Source organism: Drosophila yakuba, chromosome X, assembly GCF_016746365.2.
Source record: "Drosophila yakuba strain Tai18E2 chromosome X, Prin_Dyak_Tai18E2_2.1, whole genome shotgun sequence".
Classification (NCBI taxonomy): Eukaryota; Metazoa; Arthropoda; class Insecta; order Diptera; family Drosophilidae; genus Drosophila; species Drosophila yakuba.
In genome coordinates this window covers 17,690,008-17,706,730 of record NC_052526.2, presented here as the reverse complement: position 1 = coordinate 17,706,730, position 16,723 = coordinate 17,690,008, and the positions used below count along the sequence as shown (strand labels likewise).

The 16,723-nt window shown below is 48.4% G+C and overlaps 1 protein-coding gene across 1 annotated transcript; it reads left to right on the top strand.

Moving 5' to 3' along the window:
- The first annotated feature begins 40 nt into the window (after positions 1-40).
- Positions 41-11,295, top strand: LOC6525819 (tumor necrosis factor receptor superfamily member wengen). Its single transcript, XM_039377579.2, has 5 exons — positions 41-532; positions 5,843-6,334; positions 6,404-6,638; positions 9,370-9,552; positions 10,272-11,295. Exons 2-5 carry the CDS (start codon positions 5,843-5,845, stop codon positions 10,418-10,420), a joined length of 1,059 nt encoding a protein of 352 aa, XP_039233513.1. The 5' UTR covers positions 41-532; the 3' UTR covers positions 10,421-11,295.
- The last annotated feature ends 5,428 nt before the right edge of the window (positions 11,296-16,723 follow it).

The window sequence follows — 16,723 nt, the reverse complement described above, 5'->3', positions numbered from 1 at the left end:
CGAGCGGCGACTCTGTAGATACAATTTCTCTCCGCTGCGATCAGTCTCTCACAGCCAGCGAATAGCTGCGTATCGCATCGCTGCGATCGAGCGCCGAAGAAAACCGAGCCGAGGAAAACGTATTTCCATTTCCACTTGCCTGACCATAGATATTTTACTGGCGCAGCTCGCAAACGCAAAACGCGACGGCCAATAAAAAGTGCAGTGAATGTAGAATTTTTCGTTTTTTTTTCCTGTTGCGCGATTGCCAGTGCGAAAAGAAAAGAAAAGTGCTAATTGTGCAATTGCAATTGCAATTGATTGACAACCCGAAACGATCGATCGATCGATTTTATCGGGGGAGGGCCAGTGCGTTGGATCGTTAGATCATTCAAAGTCAAAGATGAAAACATGAAGCCGTCGCGAATTCGAATTGAAAGCCACTAACTAGTAGAAGGCAGCGAAAGGCAGAGGCAGAGGCAGCAGATCATCGCAGATCATCGCAAATCACCGCAGATCACAAACAACAACCAACGAGTGGAGAAGCGAAAAAGTGAGTGATTTATTTATTGCACAGTCACAGTCGGAGAACCAGAAACAGAAGCACAAACAGAAACCGAAACAGAAACAGAGGCTCAGGTTATGATTACTTGTGCCCATCCGCGCCGGCAGAAGCTTGCCACTTGCATGCGGAGATCCCCCCGGAGTCCGGATCCTCGTCTACGATCTCCCATATCCCATGTCCCATCTCCGATCTCGATCTCCAGCCACTCACGGCTGGTTATGCTACTATATATGCTACTACGAGTAGTAGTACGAGTATACGAGTATATGCTGTGTTATGCTTTATGGCTTATGGTTATGCCCGTCTGTTCAGCTTCAGCTTCAGCTTCTGGTTGTGGTTCTGCTTCAGTTTCTGCTTCTGTTTCTGTTTCGGAAGCGGCGGCGATGATCTCCGCATCTCGTGCAGCTGGGGGATTTGGGGATCGGGCGTGGAGACTGGGGATTGGGCAGTGGGGAGTGAGCAGTGGGGGATGCGGACGCAGACACACCGAAATGGAATGGAATTGAATTAAATCAAATGATAAAAAATATAAATCGAGTGTAGAAACAGAACAGAAACAGAGGCAGCCCTCTGTGCGGTAGTGAAAAACAAAAAGACACGGAACAACACAAAAAAAAAAGAAGCGAATAATCGGAATCGGATCCGCGCGCAAAAAAAAAAAAAAAGCGCTGAAAAAAACAGAGTCCAAAACTGAATTCGTATCCGAAGCCGAATCAGAAACAGAATCAGAATCAGAGAGACACAATCATAATCACAGAACCCCTCGTGCAGGGCGGACAACTGATGAGATGGATGGACAGATTGGCTGTGCCATTGGGGGACTACAACTACTCCGACATGTATTCGGTTGCACATACAGATACAGATACAGATGCAGAAACAGAAACATAAGCAGATTCAGATTCAGATAGAAATTCAGAAACAGGAAGGAGCAGATGCAGATGGAGATGTATGGAGTTGGAGTTGGAGTTGGGATGGCAAAGGGTAAACCGGAGGCGTCTACGGCATCCGCACTTGTTGGTTGCTCTTCGGGCTCGGTGTAATAATAATAAATAGGAAATACATTGAACTCCGCGTCTAAACATTGCTTACATAACGCCAGAATGTCAAAATTCCAGTGTAAAAATAAGTTATATGTACAGATGCAGATACAGATGCAGATACATATGCAGATACAGATGCAGATACAGATGCAGATACAGATGAAGATGCAGATGCAGATAGTACACAGATGTACTGTACTTGCACTCTGGCTAGGTGATCGCATCGATCTGTATCTTAGTTCCCTCTAGATTTTGGCCCTACAAACTTTGGCAGAGGATTGGCACTTTGTGTTGGGGCTTCACGCCAGATGTCATGTTCTTGTTGTTCCAGTTGCGTTCTCCTGGGCAGAAACAACATGGCCAGCACACTTGGATAAACACCTATCTCTCCACTCTTTTTACTTGCTACAATTCACACATTGGACTGGTGGCATGATGTAAAGAACTTCAATACCGCGGCTAATAATATGCTTGGTTATAGAACTATATACTCTATATTCATGCTGAAACAAGTAAATACTGCTGTTCTATGGTTTATGGGAGTACTTTGCTTTGTCAGCAGTTTTGTTAGCTTCAATACCAGAGTAATTTATTGGCCAATTGAGCACTTGCTAACTGAAAAACTCTGGGCAATTCCAATTCCAAGCCCACTAAATTGAAGCTCAAATGCCAAAAGCCGCTTGATCGGGTTGCGTTCCCAGCTCACAGAAACAGAAACTGATGTTCCTCCTCCATCAGCGTTGTTGTGTGCCATTAAGTCCCCCCTCCTCGTTGCCCCATGAAAAGTGCTTAATGGTTTTGTCGCGTTTTGGAATTTACACAACACACACGAGAGACACACAGCGAGAGAAGACAAACAAGACAAATAAAAAGCGGAAAAAACGTGAAAAAAAATAAAAAAAAAACGTCCAACAGCAGATTCAGAATCATAAAATTCGTGAGCGTTCAGCTGACAGTTTAATAAATGCCACTGCCTCTCGCTCTGCCGCACTCGCATCCATCAGCTTTCATTTGCTGCGATTGCTATTGGGATTGGGATTGGGATTGCCGAGGCTGCAAGTGGGCGGGCGGGCGTTGTTCGCATAGTGCCTCTTCTCGAGACCCCAGCGAGAAGAATCAGTCGCTGGAATTCCTCGCAAGACTCGCAAATCCCCCATTTGGCAAGCATTCTGTTTAAAGACCTAAGCTGCTGTTTTTGCCAAAAATGCGTGAAACTATAGCTTACAGTCACTTGAAATAGAACTTTTTGTTTAAGCAGCGTTTTTAAAGCAAAGTTTTTCTTAAGAACTCTACTATTTTTTCAAGTAGCGTAAGGAAAAACCTTCTTCTAGTTCATATAATAGTATCATGCATACTTGTTGCAAACCCTTGGGATCACTCTCCTTTTTCCTTTATCTTTTCATATATCTAACCCACTCAGTCTGTTTATCAGATATGAAACCTCTGTTCTGTTCTATACCAAAGTCAAATCCTCTCTCCATCTTGCCAAGAAATGGTTCCCTTTGGCAGCCCCAAGATCATGACTTCACTTACTGCTGCCACATCTTTGCATTCGGCAGTGGATTCCGTTTGATGTGCATTTTATTTTAGGTCGCGAGTTAAAAATACGCCAATCTCTTCGCTGCTGCTTTATTTTCTTTGGCAGCGACAACCGCCAGCTGCTTGGGGCAACGGAAAGGGACACCTCCTCCTCCTGCTCCACCGTCTTCGTGCCACTCTTTCAGCCAGTCCGCTCCTTTGGACACTTTGGTAATTGCATTGGAAAGGCGGCAAGTAAATTGCTGCCCCACTTTGTGCCCCACCCACCTTGGTGGTTGGTGGTGTATTTGGTTGCTTTGGAGTCGCTCGGTTGACCCATTTCGCTGGGCACCTCCTGCTCCTCCGCGCCAGCGCTGTTGGCTTGTCCGCCTCCTGGGCAGTCGCCTCAGCCTCAATTAGTGCAGCATGAGAGGTTGAGAGGCTGAGAGGCAGTGAAAAAAAAAACGCAACATGATTTAAATTGCTGTCACTGTCAGTTGTCAGACAACGGCGAGAACAGCAGCACGAGCTACAAAAACAACAGACAGAAGACAGAAGACAGCAGGCAGAAGGCAGAAGGCAGAAGACAGAGGCGATCGCAGAATGTATCTTATAGATACACGGCTGCTGACATAATAATCTCCTTGCCACCCCTTTGGCCGCCTCCAGTTTTGGCCAGAACTCATGTGGCCCATGTGCTGGTGCTTCTCTGTGGTATCCAACATCAGGCACCAGCAGCCACCATCACCATTTCGCTGTCACTCAAGATTTCCGAAGAGGACTGGCTGGCAGAGATCGGCGATCGCTTTGGGTGCCGCAGCCATGATCCACATTCGGTTGGGCAATATGAAATATGTATGTACATATATTTAGAGTGCTCCTTATGAATTCGCACAGTGAAACTATTCCAAGCGGTTAACAATTCGGAGCACGATCTGGCTACTATTTATGGGCGGATTGAATGGGGCAGACAAGAATCACGATCACGATCAGTGGGTTGTGGGTTGTGGGTTGTGGAGAAAGCACCTCGTCAATGGACTCGCACTCAACCGGAACCTATGTGAGTGTGTGTATGGACAGGTTTTGTTGTCATAGAAATTGCAGGGAAATAAAATCTAATCAGCATAAACAAACGAGCTTTTAATGAGGAGGAAGTTTCGAGTGCCGTATAAAGAGTTTCCGATACGAAATTCATTTGAAATAAATATGGAAAAAGTCGTCTGGGAACACTTGTCGCTCATGCTAATGAGCTCCACGGGCCGCCACTCATGTTTTAAATTGTCAATTGATCGATCGCCAATTCCAATTTCAACCGATCGATTCCTCCGCTTCTGGCGGCGCGTAACTCTATCCATCCGCTCGAACCTGAACCCGAACCCGAACTCGAACCCAAGCCCGCAGCTCAGTAGGAGCCTCCTCCGCCTCCACCTCCTCCTCCTCCTCCTCCTCCTGTTGCCCCTCCATGCGATCCCACACAGCAACGTAACCCCACCCGCTGTTATGGTGACGGTGGCCATAATGGTTGATTTTAATTAAATATTTCTTCTTCCTGTTGTTGTTTCCCTCGTTCGCATTTGGGTCTGCTCTATGGAATGGAATGGATTGGAATGGATTGGCCATGGCGGAGGCCCCATGCCCGTGTCCCTGCCCCTATCCATGGATGGCCCACCATCCGCTTCCCGGTTCCCGCTTCCCGCTTCCCAGGGCACGACAAGTGCACGACCCCACCTCACTCCACTCCATCCCATCCCATCCAATAGGCTATACCATCCAATCCTATCCTATCCAATATAGAGTTGGTGAATGGCCAGTGATTGTGGCGAAAGGGAAGCCCAGATTTTCCAGGGAAAAACTTCGAAGCGGCTTCTGGTTTTCTTGTTTCTTGTTTCTCGTTTCTGATTACTGATTTCTGAATTGTGATTTCTAGTTTCTGGTTTTTCGGGATCGTCTAGGGACACTTCTTCGCTGGAACAGAACGAAACGGAAGTGGGCAGTTGCCTGGCCTTCTTGTCCAGCACTTCCACTTGGCTTGGCCGTCGCGTTTGCCGCATAAATAATAATCGCTGTCTATAATAGTTTGTCGTTAATGCGGCACAGGACAGGAATCGAATCGAATCCGGGGAGTAAACAAAATGTGTAGACGCACAAGGAGGATGGGGATGGGGATGAGCATTGAACCCAAGCTGCCGCCGTTGATAGCTGCAAGTCGGTGGTCTATGGTCGGTGTCCGTGGTGGGGAACGGTGGTGGTGGTGGTGTTGCTGGTGGTGGTGGTGGTGCAGTGCACCCGCCAGCACCCGCCATCATTAAAGTTGATTGCAAACTGTACGCATTTATGATCGCCATCACCATATAAGCCTCATCAACCCGATGATGATGATCGCGCTAATGATGATCATCATCATGCTGATCGTCATGATGATAACAATGATAATGATGATGATGATGAGGGAGATGGCGTCGCATTATCAGCAACAGAATTAGCATGCCTATGACCGTTGGCCGTTTATTAGTTTGCCGTTGCGCGAATTATTTTTATAGAAGATGGCTTCTGGTCTCCAGCTGGCTCCCAAGTGCCTTCCATATCAATAAGCGCTAGTAGTTTTCCCAGTTTCTCAGCCGAGTTTTTCCCATGGGAAAACTGTGCAGCTGCTTCCCAGTGAAACCCAGAAACCATTAAACCATTAAAAATCATACGAAATCCATAAAAGTGACATTCTCTCGTTCCTCTGCTGCAGATGATGCCGCCAAGACTGCCAGGCGGCGTCCATGGTGGAGTGATGAGTAGTCGGAGCACCAGCACTAGTGGCCACCACTTAAACACAACGTTTCACAAGCGCCGACGGAGGCGACAGCAGCACCACATCGCTGGCAGCCACATCAGCCTCAGTCACGGCAGCTACCTGGCCCTGCTCCTGCTCTCCACCACTTGCTCCTTGGTGGCCACCAGCGCTTCCTCTTCATCCGCGTCATCCTCCTCTGCAGACACAGGCATTGCGCCAGCAGATGCGCCGCCGGTCAGCCAGTTGTCCATCGCCTCCAGCTCGCCCTGCGCCCCACAGCATTGGTGGGACTCGCAGCGGGATCGCTGCACACCGTGCACCCGCTGCCAGGGCGAGATGATACCGCTGCGTCCTTGCCAGCTGCACACGGACACCATCTGCGGCTCCATATACGACCTCAAGATCGACTGGGTCGTCCTGGCCAAGACCGAACCCAACTGGAAGGAGGTGAGTGCATCTATCGTCGCACAGCTATGGAGCTAACTAACCGGGACATCATTAACCATCTCCTTGCAGCGCCGAAAGTCATCCGAGTATGAGCACTTCGAGCACAATGCCCCACTGCAGCACCTGACCCACGAGCAACTGCAGCAGCTGCACGAGGAGGCCGCCGCCGCCTGGGCGCTCGACTGGCAGACTGGCGTCCTTTACGTGGCCGTGCTCACCTGCCTGGTCTTCTTCTCGGTGGCCGCCTGCATCCTCATCCACCACATGCGCCAGTGGCGTCGCATGGAGCGTCGCCTGGACCAGGGTGAGTACACACACCATCCCACTGAGTTCCACTTTCCCACTTAGCTCAGTGGCTCTACTCTAAGTTTCACACGCTCCCGGGCACATTTCACCTGCTCATCACCAAAGCTCTGCCACTGATTTGAAATGCAGAACGCGTTGTTTGGTTAAGGGCCCCGGCGACAGTCCCAAATCCCAGCCAGCGATGCCATGTGTGTTTGCCTCTTTGCCTGCTTGGCATGCTTGGGGCATCGACGAACTAACGCTTTGATTGGCCGTTCTGGAGTTCAGGGAGAAGGGCATACATATTTATAAGGCGACGGGCCCAGAACACGACACTTTGATGTATGATGGTGGCCCGCTCGAATCCGAATCCGAATCCAAATCCGAATACGAATCTCTTGGCGGCATCGCCGGTGCTGAGATTTCCAGCGAATTGCTGCACGGTCAGCTGGGCAGGCGGTGATCCGCAACTCCGCAACTCCGCAACTCCGAGGAATACTAACGAGGCGATGGCGACCAGTGGACATCGTGGTCTTCGCCAGCGCCTGCGACAAAGTAGAACGATATGTCCAAATAATTTTGGCGCATGCGAGTCCGCAAGTCCGCAAGTCCGCGATTCGCATGCCAATGGCGAGCACAATTAGCAGGCACTGTGTGTCTGTTCCTTCGGAAACAAGCAAGCATGTAGAACTTGACCGAAACATGGCGACTGGCGGAGGATCGTCGCTCCGAAATGGAGCATGTCCAACGGTGGAGACCGCTTGTGACGCACAGACGCGGGCCACATGTTGCAACACCAACATCCAGTGCTCCGTTTTGGTGCAACTTTCACCCCGCCCACGCAGCTAGAGATACGTAGTTTCAGAGATCCAGAGATTTATGCCGTGTTTTGATAGCGCTTCATGTTGATCTCACCCGAGATGTTGTTCTCCGGCGTGTAATCATAATTCAGGGCGTGTCGACACTCCGCGTCCCACGCAGCGTGTCCAGCGTGGAAAATTTATGGATTTGCAGCTGCGGAGAAGGGTTTGGGGCAGGGCACTTGCCCAGCCGGAAACGAATCTTGGCGGGCAGGTAAAAATCTCAGGTCCCTGCAACAGAACAACAGAAGAACAGAACAACAGAACGCCCCCATCCGCTCAAGGACAAGCGGATGTTTGTCGAAACATTTCCGCGGGCATGTGGAGAAATTCCGAAATCATGTCACACAAGCGAGAGGGCGGGGGAAAAACATGTTTTCCACACCAATACACACACACACAGGGGCACAGGGACAGCAGGCAGGAAACGAAATGAAAATGCCCAGGAGGGAGTACACACACACATGCTAAATGGTAAATGGTAAATGCACACGAACGCGTGTTTCGGTGCAACAGAATTCGGTGATCATCGACAGATTTAAAAATGGTGTGACAGGCGGAGAGGTAAAGGGGCTGCTGCACTTGAAGCGGAGTTTCCCCGCTAATGGTGGAGATGGTGGTGGTGCTGCTCCCCCAGCTCCAGTCGCTTCCGCCTCGAAGGGATCTATAAATAGGCAGCCAGTTCCCTTTTCCTTGGCCAAATGATTGAACGGCGACCAGCTGCTGCTGCTGCTGATGCTACTGCTACTGCTGCTTCCAGAGCGGAAAAGCAGGGAAGGTGGGAAGGTGGAACTGCAACACTTTCCGTTCAAGCGCATCATTGACAATTGGGCATCCGCAACCCCAACCCCATTCCCTCCTCCTCGAAAAGAGGAGCATCTGCCTCCTTCACTGGCACGCGCTGCAACTGCAACTGTGCAGGAATCTGCATCGCATCTTGGGGCCAGGCAATAAATATTCGCGCGAGGCAACTGCCACAGATTGTTGCACATTTCCTTCTCCGTGTTTTTCGCGCTACGCAGCCCATTTCCATAAATAGAAGCCAAGATGTGCTGGCTCCATCTCCCGCTCCAGCTCCATCTGTAGAACCGAGCAGAGGAAGGGGCCACACCATTTGCCATTCATCGATTTTGTCCCACTTTGCGATTCATAAAGCAGTTCGCTTTTGGAGTAGTGGAGTTCTCCTATTTGCTTCCTGGACTCTTGCTTTGATTTTCCACCCAGATTCACGGCCCGCCCCCTTCCACCTTTTATGTTCACTAATCTGTTCAGTGGAAAAACGGAAAATTGGAAAATTGGAAAATCAGAGCACTGCTCTACGGCGGCACACGTATGTGTTTGTTTGGCCGCAAAATGGGAGAGGAAAAAAACACGATTTCAAATCGAATTGAACTGCGCAAATTTGAAAATGTTTTCGGCCTCGCTTCGCTTTTCCCTGGCCGCTGGTTGTTTTCTTTTCTATTTTCCAAGAGATTTTATTGTTCGCGCTGCCGCTGGCCGATTGTTTATAATAAAAGCCGTTGAACGATGGCCCAAAAGGCTGGCAAGAAGACACAGAAGGCACCTCATCTTCATCCTCATCATCATCATCATCATCATCATCATTATCATCTTGGGCAACTTGGAACTTAATTTTTGTGTTCGCCTGCCCGAGTTTATAAATAAATGATAAATTATCTGCCGCTGGCCTCGTTCGCCGCCCACTCCCACTGAAAATTGTTTATAATTTGCAATTCGGTATCGGGATTTCCTGTGTGCCACCTAATAAACATTAAACACTGATCGCACACAATGGAGCATAAACAGCTCGAATCGATTGCGAATCTGAAAAAGAAAGGGGTTTTTCCACTCATCACAGCACTTTTCTTTGCCTCTTATTTTTGTTTGCAGATGTGGAGGAGCTGTCGACCAAGCTGATGGCCAAGCTGGCGGAGGTGCAGAGCCTGGACGGAGGCACCTTCTTCATCGGCAACGCGGACGCCTTGCGAGGACTGCCCGCCTCCGCAGCGACGACGACGCATCCAGCCACGACGCAGTCGGGGATCTTCCAGCCACAACACGTGCTGCTGCCTGGTAAGTGTTCCAAGTCCCAACTCCCAAGTTCCCAGTCCCAAGTCCCCGATCCCGATCCCTCGGCCACTTGAGGTGCCTGGCAGGAGGCGGGCCAGGCCATGAACTCCCAGCGGGAATCCTCGCTAGAACTGGGCGAGTAGCCATTGGCTGGGTTTTCAAGCCATTTGCATAGCAGTATCAAGGGTGACACACAAGTCCACTTCGTTTGAAATACAAACAAAATGTATGGCTCTGGTTTCGAAGCCTCTTTATTTTTCAAATATTATAAGCAGTTCCAGTAAAATAAACAAATGCAAAGGTTTTTCGCAGAAGTTATTGCTCAAATGCTGTATGCGTAGACTTCAATATATGTTTTGCAATTTGCAATTTGCCATAATTACTTTTGCATGGATTGCTTTTAAGTGTCGAACCAAAGATTTAATGCTTCTTTAACTGCAAACGTTTCGAACTATAAGAACTGCCAGTGCCATGGACTGATTGCATGTGACATGAAAGGCATTAATCCGAGTTTGCTGACCCCCAGTCAGCGATCTTCAGGTTGGCAGACCTCCTACGAATCCGAATATTCGGCATGCAAATGAGACCGATATCAGGGGGCGCAGATGGAATTTAAATGACTGCCAATGGCTGTCACTCGGTTTTCGACAGCCACGCTTGTGGCCTGCCCAACTCATCCGATCTCTTGTTCACCCATCCTTCTCTTCTTCTCAATCTTGCAGAGAAACGCGGCAAGCAGCAGGAGCGACGCATCCTGAAGACCCTGCAGCCCGGCAATGTCTACATCGAGGAGAGCAACGCGGGACTCGGCGGCATGGGCGGCATGGGCGGAATGGGCGTGGTCCGGGGCTGTTCCGGCCTGAAGGGCTGAGCCGGAGTTGAGGGTGAGGGGACATACTTAAGGAGTGGCTATGCGGGAGCATCAACGCAGGACGAAGCGAGAATGGATCCCGAACACGAACCGGTATCGAAATCGTAAACGGAACCGGAAACGGAATCGAAATCGGAAACGGAACCGGAAACGGAAATGGATTGGAGAAAGAACTTTGTACAAACAGCCGCTTAACAGGAGGAAGACGGAAGGGAACCGAAACTATTATTATTTTTTATATAATTAATCTTATTCTAACTATTACGACTCTTTTTTTTTTTTGTCCTAATATTTAATTGAATCGTTATGTTGACTTGTTTGTAATGCGCGGACAGATGAGATGCGGCAGAATGTTTTGTACATAGAGATGAGGCATGTGGGGCACATATCCACATACATATATGATAGAAGCGATTTAGATTAACAAATCTCTACTTAATGTAAATACTAAGGCGATCGAACACGCGACCCCAAACGTAACGAATGCACCACATCGTTGCGAAATGGAACGAAAACCAAGTAATATTGGCAAGCATATCAGCTTCTATATGCATGGAACGCATATAGAGGCGCGTATTGTTAACATCACCCATATCCTAGTTCTAGTATACAGTATACAGTATCCAATACCCCATAATCCCATAATCCCACCAGCAACACACACGTACATGTAACCAAGTTAAAATATCTAACGTGAGCATTTTCCGGCTTAATCGAATTAACTGTAACTGTAACTGCAACAGTAATGGTAAAGATACAGATACAACTACTTATAATAATGCTAATTAACGGATAACTATATCGATAGGAAGAAATGTCTATGTCCTAAGTGCTATCAGTGTGCAACAGCAATAAAAACTTTTATGATTATACAACATCTGGCCATCTGGCTATACCTTCTTATTTCACTACTTTTCCGATCTTTGAGCTGATTTCAGAGATTCCATCCACTACTTTCTGTGGCCCCAGCGTGTCTACGATCCCAGCATCGGCGTAATGGAACTGTCGCCTTGGAGCCATCTCCTCCATACACAATGTGCCTGGGAGCACATGCAGCATATGCACATATGTAGTAGCATGCATAATTGCGCGTCTTTGGATGCCAGAGATCTTCTCGAGGCGGGAGGAGCGGCACATGGATGGGGAATCGGATTTGGAATGGGAAGGGGTATGGGTATGGGAATGGGAATGGGAACGGGGACGGTGAACACTGAACGCGGGCCAGGAAACGTCTTTCAGTGGAAATGAAAATGAAAATGGAAATAGGCAGTGGCCTCCACCTCCACCTCCTCCACCTCCTCCTCCTCCACCACCTCCTCCTCCTACTCCTCCACCTCCTCCTCCGTCTCCACCTCCCCTAGCGTTGGGTGCACTTTGCATTTGGCATTTGCATTTTTACGGAATTGTCTCCAAGTTAACATTGAAAATGGTCATCTGCGACGACAACAAAACGAATGCCTTTGCATTTATTAATGTTGCTCGTTGTGCAGTTACACAATCTTAAACGATGGCTGTCCATACACACATATAGCACATATTATTGCCTATAATATTTGTAAATGAAATTCGTATAGATGGCGACGCGCAAAAAATTTCCAATGAAAAGGCAACAGTTTGCACCCATCCACATCCCACCCAGCACCTCGCAGCTCCATCATTCCCTCAATTCCCTCAATCCATTATTGACCATTCCGCGCACGGAACGCAAGACTTGCTGATGGGAGATTGCCCAGCCATGGGGCAATCTGATGGCCTGGCCAGCAGAAATTAATTAGCCGCGACGTGGAATAAATTAGCAACTTTCAACTGGCGGACCAAAGAGTTCAGAGTCTAAGGGAAATGCTGGCTGCATTCCCTGATTCCACAAGGGATCATCCCTAATGAGATGATCCACCAGCAGTGATCCATTTAGGTGTCCGCTTTCGCAGCGCACCACGTTGTGACGCCTCCAGTTCCGATTTCAGCTTCCCAGCTTCCCAGTTTCCCAGTTTGCCAGCTGCTGCGGCACATGCCACACTCATTTGGAGTATTTTTAACATGCAACACACACGGGGTGCATTGTCGCAGCTGCTCGAGATGCACTTGAGATCTCCGGATGAGTCGTAAAAAGCAAAAGCGGAAGGAAGTGGGCATTAGCCGGGAAAGCCAGATATTGTGCCCATAAAGCCATTCGGTGCCGGAAATTAATAGCCCATGGCTGCTCCTCACTTTGTTTCATATTTTCTATTTTGTTGTTTTTTAGTTTTTTTTTTTTGTTTTTTTTGGGGAACGTGATTGCCAATTGCTCAATGAATCAAAAATAGCGCCACGAGTGCGGCACTTGAATGAAGAATGGAGAATGTCGAATGGATATGGGAATGGGCATGGGCATGGGCATGGGCATGGCATTGGGAAACGCTGGCGGGGATCGGTGATCGGTAATCGGCAATCTGGGGACTGGATAGTAGGAGCACGGAGCACTGAGCACGGAGCACTGAGCACGGAGCTTTGGAATGCGCACGTCTCTATTTGCTATTTGGCTTTCTGGCACTGGGCACTCGGCACTTGGCACTTGGAACTTGGTACTTGGCACTTGGCCATCGGGCGATGGCGATGGCAATGGCAACCTGTCCAAATGCGGTCAACATGGCATTTGATACGCTTTGCTGGCGCATTTGGACTTCGATTTCGATTCGAATTTGGCCATAGTGCCGGCAATTGTGCGATTTTTTTGGCCCGTTTCCGTTGGCCGAGAAACGAGTCAGTCGTTCCACCGGCGGCGGAAATGCGAAACGAAAATTGCTAAATGATCGAATGGCGGCGGTGGGTGGGGCGTAAAGCGGCCCGATGGGAAAAACAAACGAGGGAATAACAACGCATATGCGGGAAAACCTCAGCGGAAAGCCGACAGGAAATGAGTTTTTCCCCAACCCAAAATATTTAATTGGTTAGCAGGCAGGAAGTGAGTGGGAATCCCAGCAAAGATCTAGGCAACCAAAGCTGAGGAGGGAGCTGGCATTGGATTTGCAAAGCGAAAGGAACTTGAACGTCGCATAGTTGTGGCCTGCTCCTGGTTTGTGTCTCGGCTAAGAGAGTCCTTTTGAGAAATTACCAACAGGTGGCGCCAGTGGTACTGGAAATGCGCGGCAGCCAGGCGATTGCTGATTTATCTTTAGAAAAAAGTGATTAGAGTGTTGTGATTAGATTCGGTATATAAATTAATATATAATATGGCTTAAGTTTAATCATGTATTTTTTTTCTTCCGATTCAAGTCTCAACTGACCTTGTCCTGTCAAGAACTGACCCATAGATGGCGCCAGGTGTACCACAATTTGCCTACAGAGAAGCAGTGGCTGCTTCATCGTTTTCTTCGAATTTTGTGTTACAAAACAAATAATTATATTGAAACGTTATGATTTCGTTTTGTTAAAGTGAAGTGCCTGTAGAATTCGCCTACTGAATACCCACTGCTGCTTTATCGTTTACAACCAGTTTTACAAATGAAAACCCCAGCTTTACTTTTCTCCCACACAATGTGCAGCTGAACAAAGGCATCCTCTGTCTCGACCCGAACGACAGTGAGCCACTTTCCCGAGAGGCCTACCTGTAGCCGGCTGTAGCTCCAGTCCTGCTCATCTGACCTCCTACCTTTTGCCTACTGTATCCGTCTGTATTCTTCTGTATCCTTCTGTATCCTTTGTGTAATTGCACGTTGCGGCACGCGAAATTAAACAGAAAGATAGCTCGAGTGGGTTGGATTGTTACTGGAGGGGGGGCACTGGGGATTGGGATGAGCAGATAATGAAGCGGTTGGAGTTTGGAGGAGCAAGTAGGCGGACACGGAGACGGAGACCCACAGCTCGAGGGGCTGACTAAATGGCGAAAGAATGACAAACGCCCAGAAGCAGCAAAAGTTTGCGTTCGGGGAAAAAGTTGCTGGGGTTTGGGGCACAAGGAGTGTCATATCTCTGGCGACGTCTATTGTTCCCAAAAGTGTTTTTATTTAGCTCCGCAGCTTCGCAGCTAGCAGTTCCGAGAAGTTTCCAAGGCCTCCTTGAAGCAATGTCCCAACCCCAGTCCATCGGTCCACCAACTCCACCTCCACCTCCACCTCTGGGAAGGATGCCCCCCCGTCGAGGAGTCCTCGGCATTTGCACAGACTTAACGTTTGTTTTATTATCTTTTATTATTGCCTTTGCTGCTTTTGTCTAATTTCACCGCTGTCTTTTTCTGGCTTCCTCACCTCCGCCTGGCCACCCAATCCTACCTCCTGCCGCACCCCGCCACCTCCACCCCTGGTGCTAAATTGGCCGTTAAGATGCTAAAGATGCGGATTTCGGTGATTTACCAACTTGGTCGCCCTCTTCCCGTTTCCTTCTCCACTGCTGTTGTCCTGCATTTGTTGGGTGTATTATTGTTTTAACCAAGTTAGCGACGATGAGGGGCATGTACTTGCATAGTTGAAGATCCTGATTTGTTTATTGTTTTCTGCTGGCAAAGCTGGAAGATTTTCGCACCAGGAGAGTAAAGCCATTGTTTTTATTACTTATAAAGTATAAGAAAAAAGAAATACTCTAAGTATCTTATTGTAAAACATTACAAATACTTTAAAAATGATTGAAGTAAAGCTAGAACTTTGATTAAATTATTAATATACCATTTACTCATCTGCTTTGCAAATGGTAATGTTACAAAGTCTTATTTTTTGGGATTTCCCTAAAATATTCGAGTGCAATCTTAATCTGATTAATAGTATTACACACCCATTCATATCCTTATTTTTGCGTTGTCCTTTTTGCATAGTATCCCCCATTCAAGATGTCCCTGCTGAAAGGGTGCTCCATTCATTCCGAAACCCACTTTCTGGCTTTTGTTCCTTTGTGTTTGCATTGTTTTATTTGGCTTTGTTTCGGCCCCTTTTCGCCCAAGAAGTTGTGGCGGAAATCGCGCTAATTTCGTCGCCTGCCACGCCCCCATGGCCGCCCCTAAGTTTGGCCACATAACGGTAGTTTGCGGCAGGCCGAGGACTGATGGGATCGGATTGATTGCGGCCAGACGCGGAAGTGGATGCGGATACGTACGCGGATAGCGTATTGCGGATTGCGTATTGCGGATTGGTTTCAATGTTCAATGTTCAATGTTTGGGGTTAAGTGGTTGTGGGGGCTAGTTGGGTGCGCTGCAAGAGCTGGCTGAGATGGGTCAGGTGTCCTCCGAGCACCCTGCACTCCACCTACTTGCTGGGCCCGTTTGGCACAGGCTTCATTAGCTGCGTTTTTCTGCGGGCAGCACCCTTTTGACCCTTCTGCATGCGATTGCGATTGCGAATGCGGATGCGGATGCGAACGGCATGTGACGGTGTTGATTTTCACACAGCGCAGCGTGAAATTAGAAATCAACAACATGTCCTGTCACAGCCACCGCACAAATGGTGCGTTTGGTAAGGGTAAAAAGTAATCGAGGAGAGGATCGGCATGGGTCGGTGTTCTGGTCAGGTGTCGCCATTTGACAAATCAGTTTTGTCTGCCTGCGCTGCAGTTTCACTGCTCCTGCATTTTGCGGTTTTTCGTTGCCCGTCTGCCGCTGACAGACCAAATTAAAATGTCCCCGACTGCAAGGACCTCGGATGGGGGGGGCCAGGATGGGGTCGCCTGTCTGCGTGTCACTTAATGACCAATTTGCCACGAATACACGCAGCAAGGAGGCAGCCAGTCAGCCAGGCAGCCAGGCATCAAGGCATTCAGGAATTCAGTCATCCAGGAGCCCACAGCTGTCGCATTTCGGATTTCGCATTTCAGTCTCAGTTGACTTTCGCTGCGATAAATCTTCAAGTCACCGAAAATTGGCAGGCAAACAGCGCCAGCACAGCGAACACAAATCTTGAACGCAGCTATCCGATAAGCACAAGCGACAAGGACAGCAATCGCTAAGAGAATTACAACATGTCGCAGTTTGTTTCAAATTTGAATAAATTTCAAATTCGTCGGAACGCCGCCTTCTTCGCCACAAAAAAAAAAAAACAAAAATGAAACAAGAAAATGACTGCGGCAAAAGTTTGCGCTCGGCTACAATTAACTTTTAAGTATGCCATTTCACAGATACCGCAGATATCGCCGCGATATAAAAAGCTATATGCAAAGTCTTGCATCCCCCGAAATGGAAATGGTAATGGTAATGGAGCGGGGTTGAAGTTGCCAGCAGCGGTTGAGAAATAATTTCCAGCAATTTATCATGTCACAGCGAGCACAACAATGGAACAGCCTGTTTGCAGGGCGTCTACGACGTGCGGATGCTCTACTCCTTCTTATAGTATACTCATATATAC